Source organism: Haliaeetus albicilla, chromosome 17 (genome assembly GCF_947461875.1).
Source record: "Haliaeetus albicilla chromosome 17, bHalAlb1.1, whole genome shotgun sequence".
Taxonomy (NCBI): Eukaryota; Metazoa; Chordata; class Aves; order Accipitriformes; family Accipitridae; genus Haliaeetus; species Haliaeetus albicilla.
In genome coordinates this window covers 27,712,595-27,739,823 of record NC_091499.1, presented here as the reverse complement: position 1 = coordinate 27,739,823, position 27,229 = coordinate 27,712,595, and the positions used below count along the sequence as shown (strand labels likewise).

At 35.4% G+C, this 27,229-nt stretch overlaps 1 protein-coding gene across 5 annotated transcripts in view; it reads left to right on the top strand.

The window, feature by feature from the left end:
• The window catches only part of TBC1D32 (TBC1 domain family member 32), a 90,891-nt gene that overhangs the window by 48,409 nt on the left and 15,253 nt on the right, over nucleotides 1–27,229 (top strand). For all 5 annotated transcript variants that reach the window (XM_069805141.1, XM_069805140.1, XM_069805139.1 and 2 more), the window contains 5 exons: nucleotides 1,194–1,316; nucleotides 2,562–2,670; nucleotides 3,532–3,625; nucleotides 13,209–13,334; nucleotides 20,983–21,066. In XM_069805141.1, coding sequence (XP_069661242.1) covers nucleotides 1,194–1,316; nucleotides 2,562–2,670; nucleotides 3,532–3,625; nucleotides 13,209–13,334; nucleotides 20,983–21,066 — 536 coding nt within the window. The remainder of the gene's footprint in view (nucleotides 1–1,193; nucleotides 1,317–2,561; nucleotides 2,671–3,531; nucleotides 3,626–13,208; nucleotides 13,335–20,982; nucleotides 21,067–27,229) is intronic.

Here is a 27,229-nt window from a genome sequence, read left to right as displayed (position 1 = left end):
AACAAATCAATGTCAGGAAACAGTTAATGCAAAATAAATAAAACTTGAAAAGGACTGAAACTGAACAGATCAAGTTACATTAAAAAAGCAACAGAAAAAAAAAAAGACATATTATCACCTTGACTATTTAATCCTTGGCCACAATTCTGTGAATTGGTGTTGTATTATCCAGAGAATGGCTTGCAAATTTTTGCTGTTGTCAGTAGAAGTGTATTGGGAATTACATGGAAAAAAATAAACATTGACTAATAGACTACAAACTTCAAACAATATGTATTCTCTAGTTCATATCAAGTCTTACGTGAATGCAAAATATAATGGTGATCAGACTTAATTTATATTGTGTTTTATGACTGTGATAGAAAATAAAAATAGCAACAAGAATGTTTAGTCATATTATTTTCCATGAACAGGAAGCCTTCAATGACATTACTCTGTTGCTGTGTTAGAGTGAATAGATTATTTAAAATAATAAAAAAGAAAAGATTTGGATTGCCCTACATCACATTTACATGAAATATATTGGAGTACTTTTACTGTTAATTTGCCCTGAAGTTATAAAAGAAAATTGTATGTAATGTGCTGTAATACACTCTTGTGATTATTAATTTCATTTACCATTGTTTTGTGTTTCTCTCAAATAAAAAAATACAGCATGTTTTTGTTACATGTTAAATCTTTTATTGCTTTTGAACTGTGTTAAATTTGATTATACGGAAGTGCTCTAAAAGCCTGTTTTCTAAAGGAAAGATGCATTTTTGTCTCCCTCCCTTTCCCCTTGCTTTGGACAACCTGATTCTGAGTTGCTTTACCAGCCTATTATTGTATAATTTCTTCACATTGTCGTATTAAGTCAGTGTCACTTTTGTTATTCCGTGATATGAACTCAAAAGCAGACTGCATTGGCCAGTGAATATTTTCTCTGCCTGTTCAGTGCACATGAAAAATCTGTTGGGAACTATTCCCTGTTTGCTCAAGGCTGTGCCACATGAGTGGCTAAAAAGGATATAAAGGAGTGTTCCTGACCCAGTTCTGTCTGGGTATTTTTCAGACACTTTAATTTTTTTGGTTTTTGTTTGGTTTTTGTTTTTGTTTTTCCATTTTGAGATCTCATAAACATGTTCGCCTTTGTCTTACTCTGCATTACTGGATTCCTGACTGATGTACTATCATGTCAATGTGTCCTTCTGCAGGTTGTTAAACGTGCTATGCTGTGAGCTCAACACCCTTTTACTCTTGGAGACTCAGTATAAAGTGTCACAAGTTTTACTAACTGCTCAGGAGGAAAATGTCACAGAAACTTCGGAAGGACGAGGGTAAGAAGTGACTGATGTAAATGTTATTTTAACTATCAAACTTTTCTCCTGAGAACAAACACATGCATACCTTAGTGGCTTTAAACATACAAATACTCTCACTGAAGTTGGCTTCTAATGTGCATAAGTTTACTTACATGCAGGTTTGTCATCAATCTTAAATTATGTAAAGAGACAACACTTGTTCTTTTTCCCCACACCCACCTCAAAAGTGTAAGAAATAAAAAAGGAAATATTTTTCTCATTTTTATTTCTATTAATCTCAAGTTGTTTCTTAAAAAAAAAAAGTGCAAAATTTGTGGATGTAAATATGCCTTTTAATTTTTATTTTATATTATTCTTTTACCTATATAATATATAATTAGAGTATTATTTTAACGTTCATGCAGTAAAGGCATCATCAGTACTTCGGTTTTGGTTTTTTTAATTAATTTATAATTTAGTCAACACTCCAACTTCTGTGACTTTCCATTGCTGACTTCTAAATAAAATTGCACAATGCATCCTTTCAAAAAGAAAAGTGTATTTTTGGGACAGAAGCGGACAGTCATTTAGTCACAGACATTTTGTCCTTTCTTTCAGCATGCTGAATTTTAAGAACTTTCCTCTTACTGTTTGCTGTATGGCACCAGTACAGAGTTTAAATCAAACAGTATGGGTGAAATCTCAGCAGATACAGATGATTGTTGTTTACCTTTTAAGGATGAAACCTACTATTTCCTTACTAAGGAAAAAGTTGTAAGAAACTTGGTATATAAAATCAGATTCTTGTTCCTTTTAAGAAATTTTGTACCTTGGGCTACACAGTGAATTCAGACAGCAAGTTGACTGTGTGCTAAGTTATGAATAACTCTATTTGAGACAGCAGAAATTTGGTGGTAGGCCAAATAAGGAGCAAATTGTGATGGTCCATTAACTGTCTCTGCCCTAATTACTGAGCATGTGGGCATAACAAAGCTTGCGAAGTTTTCTACTCCTTTGTGTCCAGTAATTGCTCAGATGTTTCCAGTCAGCAGTAGGTAGGGAAGTACAAAGTTAGGATAATGCTTGGAGACATCTCAAAATACTTCATGTTTCTGTTTATTTCTTTATGCCTATGTGTTTTCCAGGTTGTGTTTTAACTCCAGTATGTCTCTCAAGGTATTCGTGCTCATTAAAGTTTTCTGAATTAAACAGTTGGTAAATCAAAGTGGTTCTGATTTTTGGAGGTTTTTGGGTTTTGTTTGGTTTTTTTTTTTCCCCCAGAGATTTTATAATTGATGGTCTATCAGTGGAGAGAAACCATGTTCTTGTACGGATAAATCTGATTGGAGGACCACAGGAAAGAATTTTGCCTTTGAGAGTACTAAATAAGGTTAGAATCTAGAGTTCAACAGTTTCTCTTTCCATAACTTCTGCCTTTGTTAATTGAACATTTTTGCTGATAATTCAGCATGTGGAAAATTATTTAACATTAAGAAATACCAGTCCACCTTTAGCTTTATGAAGGACTCCAATTTTTAAGAAGTGGTACACTGAAAAAATACATTGTTCCCACTATCTGGGGATTGGCATGTGTCTAGGACATACCATATTCAGATGAAATGTTTATATCGCTCCATTTTAATGTTACTTTTCCTACTACAGAAGTGAATGCAATTTGTCTTCTTTTTTTACTTTTATATTTCTGTGGGTTTTTTATTAGCTTTCCATTTGTTGTATCTTCCTTTTATTTGGTATTTTTTTCCATGCTTGGGCTTTCATCTGCAGTATCTAATACCTGGAACTTTCATCGATCTTCTAACAATACAGTGTTTGTTAAGCAGCTCCTTTAAATGTTCTGCTTCTCACTAGCTGTCAGTCTCATAAAGATGAAATGCAAATTACTGTCAGCACAGCAAAGACAGCTAGATCAATGTATAAAATTGGAAATAGAATTTGGAGGGGGGGTTGTTTGTTTTTATAAAAACTGCAGTTTCCTTTTTGGTTGAAAAAATAACTGTAAAATCAAAACTGTCAGTGGCATATACTGGAAAAAAATCTGGCTCAAATGCTTTTTGGATTTTGTATCCTTCAACTGTTTTTTTTTTAGTTATGGAATATCTCATTGCAAATTGTACTATCAAGCATAATTTTGGTGCATAGGCAATAATTCTGGGAACTTTACCTGTGTGTTAATCAAGCAAGTGCTATTAATTCTTCTCCTAAACTAATTTTTTTCTGGTCCTGTTTCTAGGGCAGTGATCCATATCCTTGGCCAATGTTTTCATCGTTCCCTTTGCCAAAGTGCTATCTTGCAGAAATTCCTAGGAAAGCTGAGTTCAGACAAGGTACATACAAAGCATGCAAGCAGTGCAGATGTCAAACAAGCATCTCTGTTGATTTTTTTAAATTTTTTTTTCCCTTCCTCCCTGTCCCCCATCCCCCAGATTATAATCTCCTAAGTATTTAAGGATTTTTTTATTGTTGGCTGCATTTGTAGCTAAATAAGTTGGTTTGGTTTTGCTTGTCTGGCTTTGTGCAACTGTCAATCTGCAAAGCTCTGTTTAGTAATCTAATTCTTATGCAAACTTCAAGATTAACCTTTTGGCTCATCTCAGGTGGGTGACTCATGAGATACATTTATATCATCTCTCTAGTAACTGAAGCAAGACAGTATGGTTAAGCTACAAATTTTTTGTACACTATTTCCCTGATTCAGATCCCTCTGTTTACAAAGCTTGGTGGAGTGTGAAATAGACAGCGTTTAGGATAGTTGGTTTCCACATTGAACATCAATTTGGAATGTGGGCAGACTAAAGAATTCTTTGAAGAACTATCTAGGCAAAGCAGTTTAATTCATACAGAGACACTGTTTTAAGGTTTTAATTTGCGTAGACAATGCAAAAGAATCTGATGAATGGTTTATAGTAAATAAATCATTGTTTCTATTTGTTCATGTTTACTGTATCCTTGAGATGTACTTACTAGAAATTATTTGTGAATTTCCTTAGCAGATACAGATTTTCAAAAGTGATAGAAATTCTACATTAACTGTAGCATACAAAATAGTCTGTTTAAAAATGTCTAGGCGGGGGGGGGGAAGGTGATTCCCTTCTCTGACAAGAGGAAAGGCCATGTAGTTATAAAAGAAGGGAGTTTTCTGTATCTTAATTTTAGTAATACCATTCCAGGCTTCCTAAGGCAATTTTTGTAAGACAATCAAATTGGTATAAAGTGGATCCCCAGTTGTTTCAAATATGTATTCAAGGAAGCAGGTAGTATTGCTCTTAGATTGGAAAAGCATATTTTATTATATGCCACAGAATCTTTCTGTTCTCTTGTTCAGAGCAATTCTGGTGCTCATCATTAACCAGTGGAATAATGGAATAGAGATTGTAGTTGTCATTTTTGTGGATGACAGCCAGCTAGGAAAGCCTGGATAAAACTTTCTGATAAACAGTGAGTTTGCTGAAATGCAGTTTCAAACGTTTGCAAATGTTTGATGAAGTATTGAAATATTTTAATTTGAAATGGCATTTTTTATATTAACAGTAACTGAAGTAAAAGACTATATAACTGAAAAATGAACAGAACATTTAGTTTCATAGTCAAAACAAAATATTTTGTTTGCTGTTTGAAAAAAAAAAAGAACACTTTCAATGTTTTGTTTTCCTTTTCAGTTGTCATTAAAAAAAAAAAAAAAACCAAAACAAACAAAAAAGATTCTTCCACCAAACTGTGAATATCTGTTTTGTCAGACTGCAGCTTTCAGGAAGTCTAAATTATTTTGAAAGAAAGTATCAGAATAAGTAGATCAAAAATGAAATTCATAAATTGCTATTTTCAGTGCTTGGAAAAAAAGAATTCAAGAGCATGAGTAGAAGATGGGGAATATCTGAACTGTATTCTTCAGCACTACAGTATGGCAGTGATAGGAGTGCTCTTTCAGAAAAGAGGTTAAAAATGTGATTACAAGGAAGATCTGTGACTTACATTTATACAAGACAGAAGATGATATTTGTCAGCTGAAGGTGTTGAGTCCTTGGGTGGAGTACTTCTAGCATGGACATTGCAGTCTAAGGAAAATAGATACATTTGAGGGATTCTAAAGCGCAGCTACAGATCGTGACTTTGAAATGCAATACGCAAGTATAGATTGAAATGATTGGAACTGGCTGATGCTGGAAAGACAGAGGTCATGCAAGTCTCTTCGTATGTTGAAAGCAGTTATAAGGAGGGCAGACTGATTGTTTTCTATGTCCCTGTGCAGAAAAAGGAATAGTTGGCTTACTTGGCAATAAAGGTTTGTTACAACTTAATTAAAAAAAATTCTAGTAGGCTACATCTGGAAGTCATGAAATCATCATTGGAGGTTTTAAGAACAACTTCTTTGACATTGTGGATATTCAGAATTTATGTTGTGTGTTACTTACACAACTTGCCCGGAGGTTTTAAAAACAGTTCAGACAAATACTTGTTAAATTTTAATTCTGCTTCAGTGCAAGGAGATGGGACAGTTGTCTTCTGAGTGGCAAGAGTTCTGCAACCACGCAAACACCTGTACATCCTATGAGTGGGAATGCATGACTGCTTTGTTGTATCTGTCAGCAAGGGTGAAGGGCCAGCACAATGTTTCTGCGATTCCCTGAAGCTGTCTGTGTTCAGGTTTCGTGCTGTGGTGTTTCATTATGTAACCTATGCGGTATCATTCCTGTCCTCTTTTTGGGGCGTTTATAGTACATGAATAATTGAGACTACTAGATTCTTAGTACTGTTAAAGAACGTAGTTGCGTTGGCTGAAAAGGCTGTAACTGTAGGTTTTATTCTGTCTGTCCTGATCTCTTACCTCCTCTCTTATTACCCAGATGACATGGACACCTGAAGAGAAGCATACCTTTTCTTTCTCCTTTGAAAATTGGTCCTGTGACAATCACATAATCGTGATGTCAGCTGTAAAAACATAACCGGAGTTGATTTTTATTTTTTTTTTTAATATGTCTATAGAACAGATATTGGAGATGGCTGAGGGGGGAGGGAAAAAAAATTACAGGTGTGCACTCAGATATGATATTGCTGTCTCTGAACATGTTTCTCTTCTGACCCTCCCTTCAGATGGGATTGAAAGACAGATGCAATAAGAGAACCTTTGTTTCCCAGGGATGTCTCTCAACTAATGGAAGTTGCCTTTCTGAGTGCAAGCTGACATTACTCACTGAATGTTTTGGAATTAGTGTCGCTGTTGCTTGCTGAAAAGTTTATGTACTACTGAGGTCAGGGAACAGGAAGCTTCATTTCCAGAGCCCTAGACCTCCTGTAGCCTGTGACTGCATCTAGTACAATGGAAACCAGAGACAAAGCTTAAAGTAACACATGACAGGTGGTCACTGAAAAGGACTTATTCTCACTGAGTTTTCTATGAAGAAAACCCAAGAAATAGGGTTTTTTTCTTCCCTCTCTAAATTCTGTTGAAGGACAGTGGTAAGCATGCATCACTGGCACCTTTTTGGTTGTTCAGTTTAGGGGGGAAAGAGAGGAGGTTACTAATTAGCTGTAAGAAAAAGAAGGGCAGTGCTAACTCTGCAGTCTGGAAGATGTGTTTCCCAGCACCAAGGCTTGAAGGCTGCATCTTAGAGAACTTTTTGTGCTCACAGACACTGGCAACTGGATATTTTGCTTCACTAGATCGAAAATGAAGCTATCATAATTTATGCTGGTAAAATTAGTAACTACATTGGAGTAGTGGAGTAATTCCTCCATTTCACAATGACACTTTGAATGGGTAGACTCACCCCAAAAGTATATTTGTATTTGAGGAAAATCTGTGGTGCTTCACTCTTTACAAATATCTGCCCTGTTTTTGCAGATGTTAGGCATTTGCTGGTATGGTATATGTGTCTGTAGAAAAAGATATATGGAAAAATAAACTTGCCTCATTGTGTGTTAATATGCATTAATTATTTCAGCCAGTATTTAGAGTTGGAAAACTATTGGATAGCAGTATATTAATGGTTCACTTCTGTCAAAGATAATTTATAGTGAAGCTTCAAATGATTTATGCGGATCATTATTTACATGTGGAAATTAATTATGCCATTACCACCTGTTTACACTGCAGCAAGATACCCTGTTGCTTTTCTTTTGTCTTAATTGTTCAATTATTATTTCAGTAAGATAATTTAAGGAAGAAATATTAAGTGGTTTTCAAAGAGTGATAGAGTCTTTTGTTATTCAGGATACAACTATTAAAAATAATGATTTTTTTTACTTGTAATATTAGCTACACTGTAGGTTATTAAAAGTTAAACTTTTTAGAACCATATTAAACTGTAATATTCGCTCTCGTATTGGCACAGATCTGTTTTCCTTTTCTTTTCCTAGCTCTGCAGTTACAAGAGTTGATGATGAGTGTGACTGAAGAATAGTGTCCATAATTGTTGTGCAATGATACATTCACTGCTTACCATTTCCACATACATAGGCACCCCATCATTCATTAATCTTACTCTCTTCCTGGCTTGTACAGTCCAGAATTACTACCAAATATCTTAAGTGATAATGTTCTTAAAGACATTTGATTTTTTTGTCTCAGCCACTATTCTCTGAGTTCTTTGCTTTATATACTCTTAACTTGAATGGGAACATGCTGCCATGCTTCTGGTTTGGGGGTTTTTTGTTGGTTTTTTTTTTTAATTGAATTTCTTTTCAGCCATGTTTTTTGTTTTTGTTTTTTTATATCTGCCTAAAACTAGCAGTCTCTCTTTCTAAATTTTTTTTTAAACTTTCTCTGCCAAAGAACCAGCTATATTAGCTTTCCTGTTATCCCTTAGAACTTCACATAAATGTCTTCATCACGTGTACTTCTTTGACTTGTCCTCCTTTTTATATTTGGCTCAGGATTCATGTATAAGCCTGTTGTCTTCTGCTCTTTAAGAAGTCCACTCAATGAAAAATGAAAGAGAAGTAAGTGGACAGGTCTATCAGAAATGTACATGGGCTTTGCTAAAATATATATATCCTTACCTGGATTTGTTTTTATGTAGCAGTCAGATATAATATAGTCAGGTTATTCACTATCTCTAAATTTAGATTTTGAGTAAGATACACATGGATTTGCAGATCTTACTTTCTTATCCACAGAAAAACACTTTTATCACAAAACAAAATCAGATGAGAAACGGCTTGTGGCATTTCTGACATTTTCTAAAACATTTATGAATTTTCCTAGGTCTTAGCTGCTTTAGACATAAAAGCTAGCTGAAGAATTATTTGAAGAATTATAAAGCAGCATCTTTTAGGGAATGAGATCAGTTTAAACTTGCAGAAAGTTATGGTGTGGTGGTTCAGATCTCATACGTGCAGGTAGCTGTAGGATATTTACAGTGCAGTTCCATAGCTTCATAAACTAGTAAACGTGGTTTGGTTTTTTTTTTTTTGGTTTGGGGTTTTTTTTTTTGTTGGTTTTTTTTTTGACAAGGTTACACAGAGCAACCAGTGCTAGCACAAAGGAAGGGATGGGATGGCAAAGTATAACCACATACGAGGAAGAAGGCAGGACTGCAGCAGATTAATTAAATTGACATAAGCTTCTCTTCACTCACACTGTTAGGGTTGAGCGTATTTAAAAGCTCACTATCATCAGAAGAGGAAGATCTTACTCATCCTTCCTCACTTTTTAAAAAAATTTCTATTGCTGGGGTTTTTTTTGTTTGGTTGGGGTTTTTTTTTTTTCTTCCTCTGTTCCCTCACCTTCTGTCCTTCAGCAGTTCTGGTGTTTCTTCCAGAAAAAAAAAAAAATTCAAGTCATTAATGTAGGATAATTAATGAACCCACTTAGTGACGTACCAGAAAAGAGAAGAAAGAAGAGCAGGACTTCTCTCTTTTGGCATCGGCATGTGTTTAGAACACCTCCAGCAACAGTGTGAAAGCCCACCCTCAGTAACAAGCAATGTGCATAGCCCAGGACTGTGTGGTAGTTGTAGTTGCAGCTGCATAGTAATACCATTGGGCAAGTTATAGTTGCCTACTAACTTGTGAAAGTGAGCTGGCATTTATTTGGTATCATGAGTTTTTTGGAAGCATTTTTCATTCAACACCCCCCCCCCCCAAGGTTCTCTCTCTCTCTCTCTCTCTCTTTTTTTTTTTTTTTTCTTTTTTTTTTTGTACTGTGGTGACCTGCTGGAGAAAGTGATAGTCCATGGTTAATGACAAGCTGTTAGAGAAGCAAGTGGTTTAGCTGGAAGAAAATAAGATGTTGTAAGTTGCCACAATATGATACCAGTTACAGTATGTAATGGACGTATTAAATACATGGTTATGTCATAGTATCTTGGTTGCATGGATCTTAAGCTTGTTTCTCTGTCATTTGAGTTTTAACATTCCTGTGCACTCTCTGAGAATCCCAAGTCTTGTGTCCTCCGGGGGGCGGGGGGGGGAATCCACTGGTTAGATAAAAACAAGTTCTTGTTTTCAGTAGGTTGCTTGCCTGTCACTATTCTGATGACAGAACACGCATCTGCATTAGTTACATTTGGTACATATTTGAAGTTGTTTAAGTTCCTTTTTTATTAAATACTACCTTCCCAGAGGAACCTTAAAACAAATACAGTGGTCCGTGGTCTTTAGCAAAATTTCAGAAAAGACTGTAGTACTGTAATCTTTATTTCCTTATCCTATTGTTGGAGCATAAATTAACATTGTGAAAGGTGACGTGTTTAAACAGTACAATTTTGGATGCATTGACACTGCTAGATACTAGCATGTGCGCATTTCAGCAATCACAAACCAAAGATTTAAATTTGTAAAACCTGCAAGAGAGGAAGAATATTAAAGAGACAAACTGTGCAAAGAAAAATAGGGGTCAGATCAAGAAGCCAGAAGGAGGCAGCAGAGATGGATGGGCCATGATCTTGAAATCCTGCATTCTTGAAATTATTGGGGGATTTTTTTTTCAGTAGTTTTATTTCCTTCAGAGAGATCAAAGTTTCACCCTGGTCTCTGTTTGGTAAGCTGGCTGATTAAATCTCAGCTTGTAGTCGCTGATCCTTGTCTGCCAAACTGAATTACTACAATCCTTTAGGAAGTAAAATAACTATTTAACTTGTAGAGGAATGTTGCTTTGCAGTTCTAAGATTTTCTTCAATCTTCACCGGTTATAGAAACAGCAGAAAAGGGCAGAGAAGCAACTAGAAATCCTACTGATAATACTATGAGTAAATCCTTCTTCTCATTAAGTTTTCATACTCATGTAAGCTGTTCTAAGCATCAGTGCATGTTATTTGGAAAGATACTAACTGAGAATTTAGTTATTTGAGGATAACAAAGGAATTTCAGGTTAATTAATTTGGAATAATTATTAATGATAATAATTAAGTTACTATAATAAGCTTCTTTTGAAATACTATGTATTGTATAATAAATTCCGATGACAGGGAGAGAATTTACTGATTATAAAACATTAAGGTCTTTAGATCAGGTTGGAATAAATTATATGCAATATTGTAATTCTGTTGAAAATATTCTAATAATCTCAAAAGGAATAAGAGAATTTTAAAATAGTATTTTGTTTGTGGAAACAAGTTTTATTGGAAAAGTGAAATACTATAAAGAAGTAAATGTAACAGCAAATATTCTAAATAGCCATAGGCTGCTCAAACAATTGTTGAATCCTTAATCAGAAGTCACCTTTCGTGACAGAATTCATTTCTATAGTGTCCAAAATGTAGAAAGAGAACAAAGGAGGGCTTGCAAGGTATGAAGAACCTCTATCACCTTAGTGAATAGTTAGTATTAGTGTAGGCTACAATCCTTTTGTAATGATGGGAACTGCATGGTCCCACAGCACAGGGATTGCGCACAGCTGGAGTGCATGTGCATTTACCTTATTAGAGATACCACCTTTTATTGTTCCCCTCGAGTTGACCAGAAAATATTTCATAGCAGGATCAAGTACTCTGGGAAGCACATTGCCTGAGGAGAGGCAGTCTAATTGATTGTTTCCATTTTGTAGAGGTCAGTATTTTCTGTTAGAAAACTGAATTTGATCAGTTTTATCTTACACAAAATTGCTTTATAAAATGACTTGGCATTTGAACTTGAAATTTGTTCTGCCTTCAGATAGAATTTGAATAGTCAGCCCCTCCCAATATATTAGCATTTTTTAACAAGTGTTGCATATGGGAAGAAATTATTTCTCTTTGATTTGCCAAAGCATCTGTATGCATTATTTTTACCACTACCTTGTATATATTATTCAGTGTGCTGTGTCATCATGTGTCATGGTAGCTTGCTAGTATTCATTGTTCAGCGTGAATTCCAAGATAGACATTTTGATTGTTGAAAGCCAGCTTAACATTTTCATTTATGATTACACATGGTGGTTCTACATTTGTCGCTATGGTTCCTCTGTTTTCAAACCTCTGTGAGACTCAGCTAGTTGTGAAATTTACTGCCTCAGCCTGTGATATTTTATTCTAGAAAATTGGTAGAGTATGTGTAATTTCCTCTACCTTAGTAGAAAATAGAGAGAAAAAAAAACCCTCACTCTTAGCCAAGAGAGAGAACATACTTACTGTCCTTTTGTCGTTGCATCAACGGCAATTTTAATTTTGAAGGCATGTCTCCCTATTATAAAGAGAGAATGTCTCTTTAATAACAAGGTAAGAGTAGCGGTAAGGAGCAATCTTTGAAATCCTTTCTTTGCATTTAAAAGGAATCTTTCATAAAGATCTTTTTGTAAACTGTTCCACAAATTTGTTTTGTAAGGAAGCTGAACATATAATGTGAAACATTATCTGATATATTTGTGCCTTATATATAGCAATTGTACCAAAAGACTGTGTTTTAATAGTGCTTAGATAAAAAGTCAAGCATTCTGAAGTTAGAAAATGCCTGAATTAACATTGTTGCAGCCTCTGACAGTACTAACAAAGAACCTGTGGCCCTGGACTGGAGCATGTTGTGTGCACCTCAATTCTTCAGAAAACTCAATTTAAAATTCTGAGTTTCTCTAAATATTAACACAAAACTTACAAGGTGACATTTCAGCAACAGCAAAAGCATACCTTTGGTGTAACATTTTGTCCCAATTTTAAGTCCTTGTGCTAAAGTTGGGAAATGCTGGCGATTATCAGCAAAGCTATTATAAGAATTCTCATAGCATGGGCAGCCCAATGTATTTTTGCAAATTTTACTCGATAGGTATGCTTAGCAACCTGAAGGCATACACATATATGCCATAAAATCTGTCCATATTGGAAGCATCTGAAGGAAACCTGCTTATAGAAAGAAACAGAATTTTTCTATGGAACACTGTTATGTTGCATGTTTCATTTCATGTTCTACAATAGTGTTGCCACCTCACGGTTTTATTATTAAACCAATGATCTTTGGTGGAGGATCTTTGCCTGTCTTCTATTTTAGATTCTCAGAGTGGTGAAATTTCATGAAAATACCAAACTACTTTCTTTAAGTAGTAGTAATTCTTTAAAATGTCTTTCCAATTCTTACCATTTCAGGAGAGGAGTAATAACTTTAGGGCAGTTACAAAATGTGCCTCAGTAATATCTTAAATATTCAAAACCCAGCAGTAAGTAGAATGAATGTTTCTGTTCTGTGTAAAGTAGAATGTCATCAGCCTTAGGACTGCTTCTCCAGTTTAATTGTCATAGGATAAGGGGTATTTTTTTAGTCTTTTCTTCCTAAGGTATGAGGTCTGCCAAAAATACGAGAAAACAAGAGAGCTCTCAGCTGCATCTGACTTTACTGTTCTTCATTAAAATGGTTTCTAGTTTCTGAATGCATCTACTTGTTTCTGTGGTACTCTGTAGCTAATAGCTTCTTATTACTTACATAGTAAGTTGAAAAGAAAGAAAGAAAAAAAAAAAGAGCCAAGATTATCATTACAGAATAACACTCATTTTTAATTTCTTCTAGATAAAGATCTTGACAAGCTCTTATCACTCTTTAAAAATCCAGAGAAGCAAACCGGGTGGACAGAAATTTGTAGAAAACAGTTCTGCAAAGTCATGAAAGCGAGACCAGATATCATCAGCGGAACAAGTGAGTATGACTTACTGAGTTTAACAAAGCAAGCAAACAGAAGGCCACTAGTAAGCAACCGTTCTTTAAAGTTTCATTGAGGATTACATTATCTATACAAGTAGTCAATAATTTTGTGTTGATTGCAAAAACTATTCCAATGGGATTTTCCTGAGAAAACAAGGTTTGTGCCTCACATCCTATTTTTCTCTCTTTATGGCCATCATCCCTCTCTGTTGGCTGTTTCCAGTGAAATCTGACACAGAAAGAGGGCTCAAATATAAGTCTTTGTTTCAGATCTCTAAAGGGACCATTACTGAGATGCTGAGAAAATGGAAAAGAGAGCCTGAGAGAAAACAGACATTTCCCAGAGATCAGTGAATGACTTTAAGACGGGTTGGGAAATAACATTAATGGCCAATTTCAGTAAACATTTTCAGAATTAAGCCATACTAAACATCAAAGAACCCACTCATTCAGGCTTATCTTCATTTTCTTATGTATTTTCTACTTAAGAGTGCACTCATGCAGGAGCATTGGTATAGATCAGTTAAAACAACAGCCAAAACAAAAACATTGATCACTCATATGACATAAATCATAAGAAATCAGATGCAATAATTAATTTGTAATATCATATAAACTTGTGTAGCAATAAAGAAGCTAGGTGTTTTCAGAAATTACTGGCTTCCATTTCTGTAAGAATTCTGATTATGGTCAGATGGTCAGTACGTAGTCGAACTTTTTGTTTACAGATGCCAAAGGCTTCCCTTTAAATTCTTCAGGTAAACTATTAATACAACTGATAGTGAAGACAGGTGAAGTATCTTCTATATGAGATCAAAGTAACCCAGCATTTGTGTTTTACAGAGACCTGAATTTTATGATAAATTATATAGCAATATAAAGGTTATAGGGTGGTTTCAGAAGCCTTAAGGAAGTCATTTATACAGGAACTGATTTAGTATTAAAATAGTTAATAAGAAATTTGTCATTTGTATAATGTGGGTAAAATCAGTACTTATTGAATGTTTCTAAATTCTGAGCTTTTTGTTCTTATTGCTTGTTTGAAACAAGCTTGAGTCTATAGTCTTAGGTGATGGTAAACTAGTCAGAACTTTCACCTTCCGTTTGGAAGAATGTGTGTGTAGACAGAATACATATATTTTTGTATATAATGCATATATGTACTTATAATATACGTTATATCATACATGTCCACAAATACATGTATTCAGACATCTCTGTGAAACAGGTGAACAAATAGAGATTCATAACCATTCAGAAACAACTGAATGTATTTTATATGAGCTTCTGCTGGTGTAAGAAAAATAAATTGAGGCGTAGCAATTAAAAAACCCTAGATTTTTCTGGAAAACTTGTATGTTTACTTTTCTTGCATGACTCTGATCTAGTAGTTCAGTGAGGGGTTATTTTGGTGTTATATATTGTGAAGCACAAAAAATTTAGTCTTTGTAAAATCAGTTTTATTTGAATGCAGCATATTTTCTAGACTATTCTCTTCTTGGATTATATGAAAATTTTGTTGAAAATTGTTAGTCTGTCTTCCTGCATCTAAAAGGAATTATTTGTTGAAAAAACATATTTTTACAGAAAAACGGAACATACGTTTAAAGTAGATGGCTTACAAAGAAAAAGAAGTCTTTCCTTTTGTGCTTTGTAGTATCCATACACAGCCTCAAAACCTGTGTAGGTTGTTTTTCTGTAACTTTGTTGGAGGTACCACAAGCTAAAATGAGGATTAAAGAGAGTCATTAAGATTTGTTAACCCAAAGCAAAAACATTATGCTTGCTTCTGGATAACCGTTTCCAGCTGAGATGGAATCGGGAGTAAAAGTCAGCAGGAAAGTATCTGTGGAATTGTTGTTAAGCCTCACAGGGACTTCTGCAAGTGCTTTCACAAACCACACAAAAAAGTAGAGTATGAAAACAGAAACAGAATAGCATAATGACACACTAAAATAAATAAATAAAAACACCCTACAAAAGGGTAGTAATATTATAAATTCAGTCTAAGTACTGGTAATTTAAGGTGGATGCGAAGCTGTTCAAATGTTGCATATCTGCTTGGAGATATTTCAGAAGCAGCAAAATATCTGCTAGCTGTGTGGTTTGAGACAACATCATTGAAACTATTTTATGACACACAGCTGTGCTGCTCTGTATCTTTTGCAGCATGTGAAGCTCTCCCAAATTTCAGAGGACTGAGAGGCTTCCATCCAGATTCCAAGAAATCAAAACTTTCTCTTTAGTTACAGATGGAACAAACTCCAAGGATTACAGGACAAAGATGCATACTTACGTTTCATGTACTGGACCATTTCTAAAGAAGACTAACATTAACAGCAGTTGAGCCAGAACATAATCAGCAAAGATGATGTTAGATTCAATGACTGTATAGTGCAACATGTATTGATTTTTAAAATATTTTCTGATCTGGTGTCAGGATTACCAGATGCTGAATCTATAGAACCTGCCTGAACTCCATCAGAAAATTCTTGAGCAAACCATACAGTATCAATATCTCTAACTCACTCTTCTGGTGTTGATTACCATCACATTGACTTGATCAGTGTTTTTGTGCAAAATGCTATGGTATCGCATTACTTTTGGGAATGTCCATCTTCATCCCTAGATTGGTGTTTTCTCTGCTAAAGCATCACCTCGGACTGTAGCTTTTAAGTAATTTCTGTGGTCAAACGTCAAGATACAGTTTTGAATAGCCTTATTGAACTGCTAAGAGGGGATACAAACCTTCCTTAGGTTTGTATGTCTTAGTGTGGCAGGACTGAAAGTGTGGGATTTTCCTTGGTCATCTAAAAGCAAATCGTATGGTAGACAATCAGCTTCTACATTCTATGGTTTTAAGCACAATAAGCTAAGACAAAGGTATTCTTCCAGTCATTCCTTCTGTTAAGGTGCCACAGGTTTGTGGATGCTACGGATATAGCTGCTTGGTGTTGAGTGGCTTTGCCTATGTCTTTGGGTCACTTAGATCAGCTAGAGAACTGTGGAATAGAGCCCTCGGTCAGGTTAAGTCTTGGCCTTTTTTGGACCACTCTTTGCAATACTTGTGGCCTCCCTGAAGCATCTTTAGTACATCTAGATAAGAGCTTTCTGTGTATTGGCATTTAAGCTTTGGCAGGAATAGAAATGGGCAAATCAACTCGTCTGAGCAATAGCTTAGATTTATGTAGAAAATTATTAGTCTGTGTGTATCTAGGCTTAGTATATTGTATGTTCAAATTGTTCATGTGACTGGGAGGTATTTTTTTTGAACCAGTATCTCGGCTTGATTATTTCATCCATGCCTTTTTCAGTTGTCTCTCCCTTCTCGTCATTCAGGCATGGCGGAAGGCATTTCTTTTGTTTTCAACCCCAGCAACTCGTTTTTTTTCTGTTCCCAGTTAGTGTTGTGTGAGCAGCTGACCGCTTTCCTGTCTTGGCATATTCAACATCCATAATCCTCTCTTCTCTTAGGAGACTTTAAACCCCAAGTAAGAGAAATTAAGGGTGTTGCAGGGATCATATAATTAACTATATGCTAACATTCTTCCCTTCATAACAAGAGATATTGAGTCCCCAAATCCTAATCATGCTCCTCAAGCTTTATGTCTGTATGTGGGTATGGATAGGGTTAATAAACTCAGCTGAAATTACTTCCTCCATGGAGTCATTCAGATTCTGCCTGTGGTCTGCTCTCATTTTTCAGTATGAACAATTTAAAAATACTGCGTTCACAAAAGAGGTTTTTAGAATAATACAAAAAAGATGTTTACCTTTTTATGTCCTTACTTGATTTTTCAAGGAGGCTTGTTTCAGAATTAGAGTGGAACAGTGGGTCTTTTATGTTACGCAGCAAGAACAATTGCAAATAAAAACTTCTTTCTTCTGTCTCCCAAACCAGTTTGGAGCAATTTCCAAAGAAATATCCCATAAGCGGTGTAAGCGCACGTGAACGTGTATGTATGTATGTGAAGATTACAACATTTGAATAAGATTTGAAAGGCTGGTTTTTCCATTAATAGGGAAGATACTTGTATATAAGATATGCAACCTTCATCTCTAATGGAAGCACTGTCAGAATTTTTATGATCTTGTTTTCTTCTTTTCAAAGAAAATGCAGGTTGTTCCTTTGCCATTTCAATGTACAATAATTTAAAGTCTCTCCCATCACCTTAGGAATTCAAAAAAGTCCTCCTTATTGTTGCCATTAAGAGTGTAATTGCCAGCTGTGTTTTTTGTAGATTTATTAAACTGAAGTATTGTTGATGGAGTTGAAATTTTCTGACACCATTCTTACAAAGAAGTCAGCTGACCAAGGTTTTCACTCTTGAATTTTTAACCTCTAGCACAAGTCAAGCAAGACTACTGTTAACTCTTAAGATTAAGGTTTTTTTCTTTTAAACCCCTCTGAAGCATCTGTGCACTGGTATAGAATATGATACAGTAACACTAGTTACATTAGAGGATCTAAAAAAATTTTATGCTTTTTGCAGTTTTTGACCTTTTTGGCTTAAACCTTTAAGAGTAGGAATTAGATAACCTCTCATGGTGGTTACATACTAAAACAGTTTTAATCACATGAATTTTTTAAATCAGTGTTCTTATGCAGTTTAGAGGCCATTTTGATTACCTTCCTTTTGTACATTAGTTCCTCAAGGAAAAAAACCCATCCTGCAGGAATTCAGGTGTTTTATGAGCATACTGCAATCATTTAGGGAATTTTAAAACTCTCTCATTTATTTTGTATATGATTACACGCTCCTAAATTAAAATTTTGTGGATTAAATTTGCATGAGGTAATTGCCAGTCTCTCAAAAACTTCAATGTTAATACAGCCAAGCTACCATAATTTAAGAAAATCAACATTTTCACTGAGTTGGTAGGCCACAGCCCTAATCTCTATCTCTGAATATAACCTCTGCATGAGAATGTGGGCTTTTACAGTACTGACTGTACTATGCAATGAACTTTCCTAAATTTCTTTTGTCTACTTTTCCCGTTAAATGAAAATCACTGAGCCAATTTCCACCTTTATAAAGATTTTCAGGGAGTGTTCAAATGGCAGCTAAATGGTTTAGTATTAAAAGACAAAAATTAAAATAACTACTTGTCATTTCACATGGACTTTCTTTTGGAAGAGACAATGTCCTGTGAAAACCCTCTATTTATGTGTTAACCACATTTGTTTTGATAAATTCTTATGTGTGTCTTCCTGTCTCAAAGTTGATTAAACGCTTTTCAAAGACCCTGATAGGCACTTAGATAAGTATTTTCAAATGGTGAAAATCAGTTTAGTGCTTGAGTTTCAAAAAATTGCTTAGCAGTTGAGCTGTCACTTCTCCCATTAACTCAAGCACTGAACTGAAATACTCGACTGCTAGGTCAAGCGTGTGGATGCCTTCCAACAAAAAGGGAAGAAATGTACAATGTTCTGACTTGGTTTTAATTTTTCTGAACTATGTGGTATTTTAGTCTTTTTAACATAGTTCCTGTTTGTTATTATAGTATGGCATATTTCAGTAATCACAATACTAATAGTCATACAGTAAACATCTAGCTAGTTACAAATTTTAAGTTTAATTTCTGCTTTTTGCAATCTACAGCTCCAGGTATAGACACCTTTTCTCATTTTACACAAATATTTGTTATATTCTTTGTGGACCAAATTCCACTAAGCATATTAGTGAAGATTAGTGAGGTTGTTTATTCTGTTTATTCTCACAAAACGAATAAACTGTTACTCTTCTATAAAATAAATTGCTTTTTGCTAGCCCCATGTGGTTTATTAACCATGATTAAAAATAGCTATATTATATTTAAATAGCAGTTTCTTGTCTCCATAAAAATGCATAAGAATATAAATTACATATGTAATTTTTTTTGTTTGGATTTAGTAGTCCTTTGCAATGCAAAATTAATTTTCTTACTGTTGGAGTTGGCTCCTCTAACTGTAAATCTGTGTTTAGCTGTTGCAGTGAAACTTCTTTTCTCCTTTGCCCTACCCATCAACATAGCATTACCAGAACTCAACCTTTTAAAAACTTTTTCTGGACTCACTCAGTGTAAATTAATTTCTGTAAATGTTTTAGACAACTAATCGAGAAAAAAAAAAATCATGATTTAATACCAGTATGTTAGCTTAAAATGGTTGGAAGAAGAGTTACTTGTCTTTATGATATCTTTTTCTTCATTTTTTTTCTGGCATAAGAAGCATCAGACTGTGAGTGGAGGTTCTATCATCTTCCTCTTCCTCCTCATGCACAAAAGAGCTTGCACTGCAATCTCCTGTGTTAGTTTTTCTGTCAGTAAGGCTAGTTCAAGAGTTCTCTAGCTTTCCCTATTGCCACCTCCACCACAGATTGTTACGCTTTCTGCTGATACAGCTGCTCCTACAGCTATCCACTAAAATGGTTAAGTGGAATTAGTCGGTGTAAAACCAGCAAAACCACATGTAGGTGCATGGAGTAAATGTGCAGGAGTGGGTGACTAGGGGCTGAAGCTTCAGTGCAATTAAATTGAGCTGCTGCCAAGGAAATGGTAACGTGCCGGCTGAAAACAGGAAATCCCACGGGGAGCAGCACTCGTTACTCTCCACATACACTTCCTTGCTATGCATTGCTGTGAAAAGAATGTTATATCACTATTCTATAAATTCTATTTATCATTCCAACAGCAGCTGTTTTGGGATAGTATTTACGTACAAAACATGTTTGTTGTTGCTCTCTTAAATTCTTAATGTGGCCCATCTCAATATGGGCTTCCTCCATGCAGTATGTGTAAAGGCTTCCTTGTATCCTTTGTTTAAATCTGTAAGGTGGTAGCGTGCTCAGTTGCAGTAGTCTCAAACTTGCAGAATTGAGGAATCAGCAACAGTTTTTGCTAATGATTTGTCACTGAGAGTTCTCACTAACTTCCTGGCTCACATGCTGTTAAGGTGGGAGATATGATTTCCTACCTAGTGACCAGATGTCAACATTTGACTGACTTAATGCAATATCTGCAGACTCAAAGTTCCATGGCAAGAACTGAATAAGAACATTATGGTCATCACAGAATATGGACTTTCCCAAAGGAAATGCTCCTAGTCATAAAATACAGAATCTTCCAAAGGAGATGCTCCTATTGCTTAATTTTAAGTGAATAATTTTTATCTTGTGATGGCATAGGTGGTTTTATATCGTGTTTTAAAACAGCCCTTAAAACTTCATTTACTTTTGTTAGCATCATTTTGGGGTGGTGTGGGGTTTTTGTTGTGTGGGGGTTGTTTTGTTTTTTTTTCTTTCCTGTCTACATACACAGACAAATATGGTAAGATACTGTAGTTTAATTATAGTTAATTTTCATTTCATATTGAAACTGTGTAACAAATTCTGAAGTAATCCTTAGAGGATATAAATGGGATTCTCTTTCCGTTTACACTGAATATATTCTCAGTAAAGCCATTAAAATTTAATTTAATTTGGAACGGTGTTAGGAATGCAAAAACTCAATGCATGCTTTGAATTGTTCCCCCATAAAAACATGAATAAACATGCAGGAATTCAAATAGCTTTAGTTTCTCACATATTGTCATTTTGTTAGGTAATGTAGTTCCACATTTTGTTCATTGCCTCTAATGTTTTAATGTTTTAACTTCTTGCAGTTTTGGCAGAATTAATTGAAAAGTTCGTGTCACATCTTTCTGAAAGCCGATCAGATTGTTATTTCAGCACAGGAAACTATGAAGGTCAGTTTCCTAATAACTTATTGCCGTGCAGCCTCTTCATATTTAAATTGCTTTCCTTTTAAATGTATCTGTAGTGTTTTGGGTGTTGTTTAATATGTTATTTAACAATTCAGAAATTCATTACTCAGCTGGTGGGAAGTACCTCACTTTGGAGCAAAAGATGATGTGCTTGAGTAAACAGTACAGATATAATTATTAGTGATGGGCTTTCATATTTCTGTATATGTAATGGAAAGATGGAGATGCAGATCAGGTGAGGGTATGATTCAAAGTATTTGTTGACACTTATTATAGAATGACTTGCAAACCTGGTGGCATAAACATTTAAGATGGTGTAAGCAATCTGCCTCACTCTTTGAAAGCCCCATAATATATAATCAACCCAAAGGTATGCAATTTATATTGCATTAAAGGATATGTATTAAAGAACTGCTGTTGTTGGCAGAGTAATCTGAGTGTTAGTTTTGTACAGATGTTGTGCTTAGAGCCAAGAATAAAGGATGAATGATAAAGTTAATTTATTCTGCGTGTAAAGTAATACATTTTAATATTTTGAAGCACATACAAAATCAGAAGATTTAGAAGCATTGTTAATACCTGCCAGAAAATGCACTTTCCTTCTTTACTGTCTGTCCAGGACTTTCCTCTGAGGTTGTAGTTCAGTCATTTAGAGTACTTATTCTGCCACTAACTCTGGAGAACCAAGCCTGCTTTGGGGAGAGTTTGTTATTTATACTGATATTTTATTCTCACATCCATAGGATGCAAATATAGTGTCCTTGGAGACTTCGCAGACTTGCCTTTGAAGTTTCAAAGTATAAAACCCCTTTAGTAATTTAGCGGATCTCTTTCTTTTAAGTAGTGGCCTTTACCTTCTGAAAGCTTGCTAACAGAATACTCTAATTTTATTTGAGAATCTCTCTCTTTGCATAATGAAGAGAGTTGCTGAAGTGACAGTTCTTTCTGTCACTATTTTATTTTTCCTTAAAAGATCCTTAAAGAGTTTTTTTTGTTGTCCTGCATTAGTTTGTAATTTACTTTTCAACTTCTCTGGAGGCATAATGAGCAACAAAAATCTTTTCATGGACTCATAATACTTGCTATTTACATATTTCTGACACTTCCCAATTCAAATGATGATTTTGATGGTTCCTTTAAAAGCCCACGTAATGTCTTCATGATGTAAATTATTTATTTTGAAACCTAGACTGCCCCTCTTTACATCTCTCTTTTTAAGTCACAGTTCAAAGTATCACGTATTCTCCAGTGATACAGAAGGCCTGGGTGTATTTTTTGTTCTGTCTTGGGGAATGCCTATGTTGCATTTCTTTGGAGAACAGTATAGCCCGCAGACCTAACTGTTCAAGGTTATCTTAGTGTTTCCTGTTTTTCTAAACAGGAAAACCTGCTTGGTTTGAATAAGGCAAAAACTAACTAGAGGAGGAACAGAAGTCTAACTGTGCAACCTCCAAGTGGATGCCTTGCCCAGCAAAGACAGCATCCTGCTTTTTCTTAATCATAACAGCTAAGTGCTTCCATCCAGTGTGGAAGAACTCTAACAAAGGGAAGCAGTAGTCCATACTCTGTTCGCTCAGATGTCGAGTACCTTAGTTTCAATCCACTCTTCTCAACCTTTTGGTCAAAGCTAGGATTTAAAACATGTTCAGGAAGGTTGAACTTGGATCTTCCACTTCACTGATGTGCGATTTCACCATGAACCATTGGTTAGGTGGAGGTGGCAACAACACTACATTATTTATCTAAAATGTAATGCCAACTCTGAAGAAACACCAGGTTTGAAAATCCTGTGACAATTGTATACATTAATTTTTTAGAATGGAAAATCCCAAAGAATAGGTACACAAACAAAACAAAGATAACATAATAAAAGCCTCAGTTCTTGATTTTTTTTGACCTTGACAGATTTTTCTTTCCATGATAAAATAACCCAGTCTGCATTATACTCCTTTTTGTATTTTCTGAATATTTTTTTCATTCAGTCTTATACAGGCACTATTGGACATTAATTCTGGATAAATTTGCCTGTTCAATTCTCAAATAAAAGTTCCAAAATTGAAGGGTTGGCTGATAAGCAATTTTCATTTACAAATGCTTTTGATATTCCATATGCTTTAATGAAGACAAGCTTGGAAATGGGAGAGTGAGAAGCCTTCTTAAGGATAGTCAGTAGTCTGGTGGTAAGAAACTTAGGTGAAATGTAGGCAAAGGGCTGGTGTTGTCTTAAGTGCTTTCTTTCCTTGCCAGCAACACTGTGATCACAGACGCTTTTTGTGAAGTTCTCCAGTCCAGTAAAGAGTGTTGCTCAGGCAAACAGCATGTTTCATCAAGGGTTTCTTAAGTTTTATAGGAAAATAGTTACTAAAATTTCATAGCACCTTTTTCAGACAGGTGTAGCAATGAGTGTTGTCCAGGGAAACTAGTTTAGACCAATAAATTCATGCTGATTGACAGGAAAGTGAAACAAAGATCTGGCTCTAAAATTGAATATATGATCATACTCCTCTGTGGAACAGTAAAAGGGCTTGATTGTAAGAATCAGTTGTATAGCTAAATTAACACTCATTTCAGGTTCTTTTTTACATCACAAAACAATACAGCATGGCATTCCTATGAAGACAGGGAATGCGCTTTGAGAACCCAAGTCTGTATTATGCTTCCTATGTTTGTACAGAAGGGACAAACAAAACATGCTCAAATCTTTAGACCTTACTTGCTTAAAATTAGGTTTCTCACTGATTGAATCAGATTTGTATACATTTCCTGGGTTTTCTGCTGATGTGTATGAAGGGTTGGAATTTCTCCAAGGAGAGCAATTAATTATTGAATGCCATGGTATTTCACAGTATCTCTTCCATATATGTATGTGTAAGCACTGTCTAAGCTAAATCCTAAAACTGCTGTTACAGTAGAGACATTTTTCTGAATTAGGTAAAGCTAATGAGTTGTTAGAAGGTAAACTATATTCCAGATGCATCCTTCCAGCTGCACATCTAAGTAAGCCAAACATGCAATTGGCAATTGTGTGTGTCCACCATTCTCTTGAATAAATTTGGGTCTGAGGAACTGAAAAACCAGTTTCTAATAGTTGTTTCATTTTAATGAAGAGAAGCCACAATTTTCATGAAAGTGGATTCAGTACAATGCATAGATATTCAGTGTTTATCATGTCTCTTGAAATGAGAAATTGATTGTCTTAAAAAATGACAGCTTTCTAAACCCATCGGTAGTTGTAATTAGAATAACACAGTCATCCATCTGCTGTGGAATCCCTCAGGATTTCAGTCTATTATAAAATTTGCAAATATGGAAAAATCAAATTAGTTTGGGTTGTTATCATTTTCGAGATGAGAGAAGGAAAGATATCTGATAAACAACTATGCAGTTGCAGTGTTTAATTATAAACGGTAACACAAATCTTACTTGAAGTTTACTTTCTGCTAGCAGCAATGATACTGCTGTGATGTGGATTCAGATGAGTGAAATAACATACAATATGTATGTTAAATGTTAATGAGCTCTGGCTATCCCCTTTCCCAGAATTAATACTTACTAGGTTGCTTTTCTTTTTCTTTCTTCTTAAAAAAACAAACAAGCAAACAAAAACCCAAACCAAAACAGAAACCATTGAAAACGAAATCATTGATGTCTAGCTGTAATAGGCGATAGGATGGCAAGAAACTGAAATTTGCTATAGTGGTAAAATAAGTATGATGCACTGGGGATATGAAGTTGCTAAAATAGCCACTTGCTCTTCCTGTTAGCAAATTCCAGTTCATTGCAACATAAATGCTTTGCAGAAATGTATTAGTTTTCTCAAGGTTCCAACAAACCCATTTCTCAAAGAATTCCACTTGCAGAGTCATCTAATATGTTGGTGTCTGGACTTCTTAATTGATCTCCACCCTGTGTTGCAGACTGCCTAAGCTTGGAAATGCTACGACCCTTCAGGATCAACTGGTTTTTTTCGTAGCTCTGGTTGTGCAGATGACTTTGCATTTGAGTTCTCTATTTCCACTGGACTTTGTCTCTGAAACAGCTCTGCCATGTACTGCCAACGGGACAGAACCTCAGGGATTTTGGGTCTTGGCCGTAAAACTCAAAAGTCACGGTGTGCTCCCTCTCTAGATGAGGCTTAGTTCTCTGACTGAACAAAATCTCATAGGAACTTTCTACTGTTTAATGAGCTCTTAATCTTCTAAGGGTCAGGTGGGTTGGGTAATGAACTGAGAAATTTTAGAAACACCAATGGGAAGTTATCAGTATAGAGCTGATCAGAAGGAGTAGCAAATGAGAAGTACAGGACTACAACCCCAAATTGGGCTGAAAGGGAAGGAGAAAGAAGGGCATTCTTCCCTTCTTCCTGCATCATTTGGTGAATGGAATTCTTTAAAGATGGCTGCCCACTCTAAAGATGCTGTTAGCAAAAAGCATTTTGCCCTTTGCCAGTTCATATGTAACTGGACTGAAAAAGTGGTTCATTCTTGATGATGATGCCGCCAAAAATAGCCTGAGTTTTTGTGATGACCAATACATAAAGAAGAAGTTCTAGATATGAATATTTTGATCTTGTATTGTTATGACAAGCGTACTAACGACATAACAGATACTTTCAATAGTCAAGGTGGAATTGCACATGAGATTATCTAGCTCTGATTAGAAGCCAACAACATTCTCCAGCAGTTATTCTTGGATCTCATTTACATTGTCTCCATTCACAGTTCAAATCCAACAATAATAATAATTTTCTTTGAAATAGGATTTTTTTTATAGACAATTCTAACAATGAATATGAGATTCAGACTGTCAGAAGTGCTCTAGATGACTAGCCTGGTGGAGGAGATGACACCATCAAAAATGGTAGCAAAATGGCAGAAGAGAATATAGTGGGAAACGTATGACTTCTGCCCCAAGTCCAAGTAATGTTTTAAAATGGAAAACTTTCATAAGGATATCAGAAGGAGAGAGGATAGGTAGTGACAAAATATAAAAGTTCCATACTGACTGCTTGGGCACTTGCCTACTGACAGTTAGGTACCTGTTGAAGAGTAAGTAAAAAACCCTGCTTTTTTGGTAAAAATAAAAGTTGCGAGTTCCACAATTTCAGTTTATATGGGCAAAGCCAAGGACTAGAGATCTGATAGCGAATGTAACTACGTACTTTAAAGCTTTTTGAAGCATCTGCAGGAATTATGCAGGTAGCTCTGGCCATCATGGGATTTTCAGGTGTTTGCAGTATTGTTACTTGCGTGGTTCCTTTGAATCAAAAGTATTTTCCATCCATACAAAGAAAACTAATCTTTCTTACCATCACTGAAGTTAAAATTTAACATTTTGCAAAGATTATTTATATAGCCATAAAAACATGTGGCCTGGGCACTGGGAAGTGAAAAAGCTAAATAAATAATGTGAGCAACAGCTTTAGTAATTTTCTTCACTTAACACAAAAGGGAAGCCAGTAGTTTCTTTGGGGTAACAGCCATTAAACAGGGAAATAAATTAATTATTACCTAAAGACCATACAAGTTGATGAAATATGCTGTAAAGCTGTTTCAGCTTGGCATCCTGTCATTTCAGCATAAATGCAATGTAGCCCATTTTCTGACTTAAACACATAAAAGCTTCTTTGTGGTAAGAGGGGAAAATGAATAAGAAAGCAATCTTTCATATGAGTTGTAAAGTCAATTGAAGTCTAGGCTGATCAGAAAGAATACTACTGGACTGTGCGTGCCAGTTAATTTACTCTAAAGTGTCTCCAGCTATAGATTGAGTTTAATAATAATACGTAATTGCCTTTGCAAATCATGCCTTATGGGACTGTGCTTTTGCATGAATGCTACAAAACATTTTGAGAAGTACTGCCCATTGAGATGCTTGAAGTGGGCATGATCAGAGTTAGTACGAATGATCAGTCATGACCCAGAGGCAAGGAAACACTAAGAGTGCTTAAAGAGCTGCTCCCTGTCTTCCCTTCATCCTGTTCTTCCCATTCCCCCTAATTGCTTTTGAGATTTACGATTGCTCAGAGTTTTGCAGGAAGACCTGGAAGATAAAAACCACAGAGGACAATCAGCCCATCTTTTCTTATTGACACAAGATGAAAACCTTCTAATTCCTCCCCATCACTAGGTTTTGTTCTGCAATA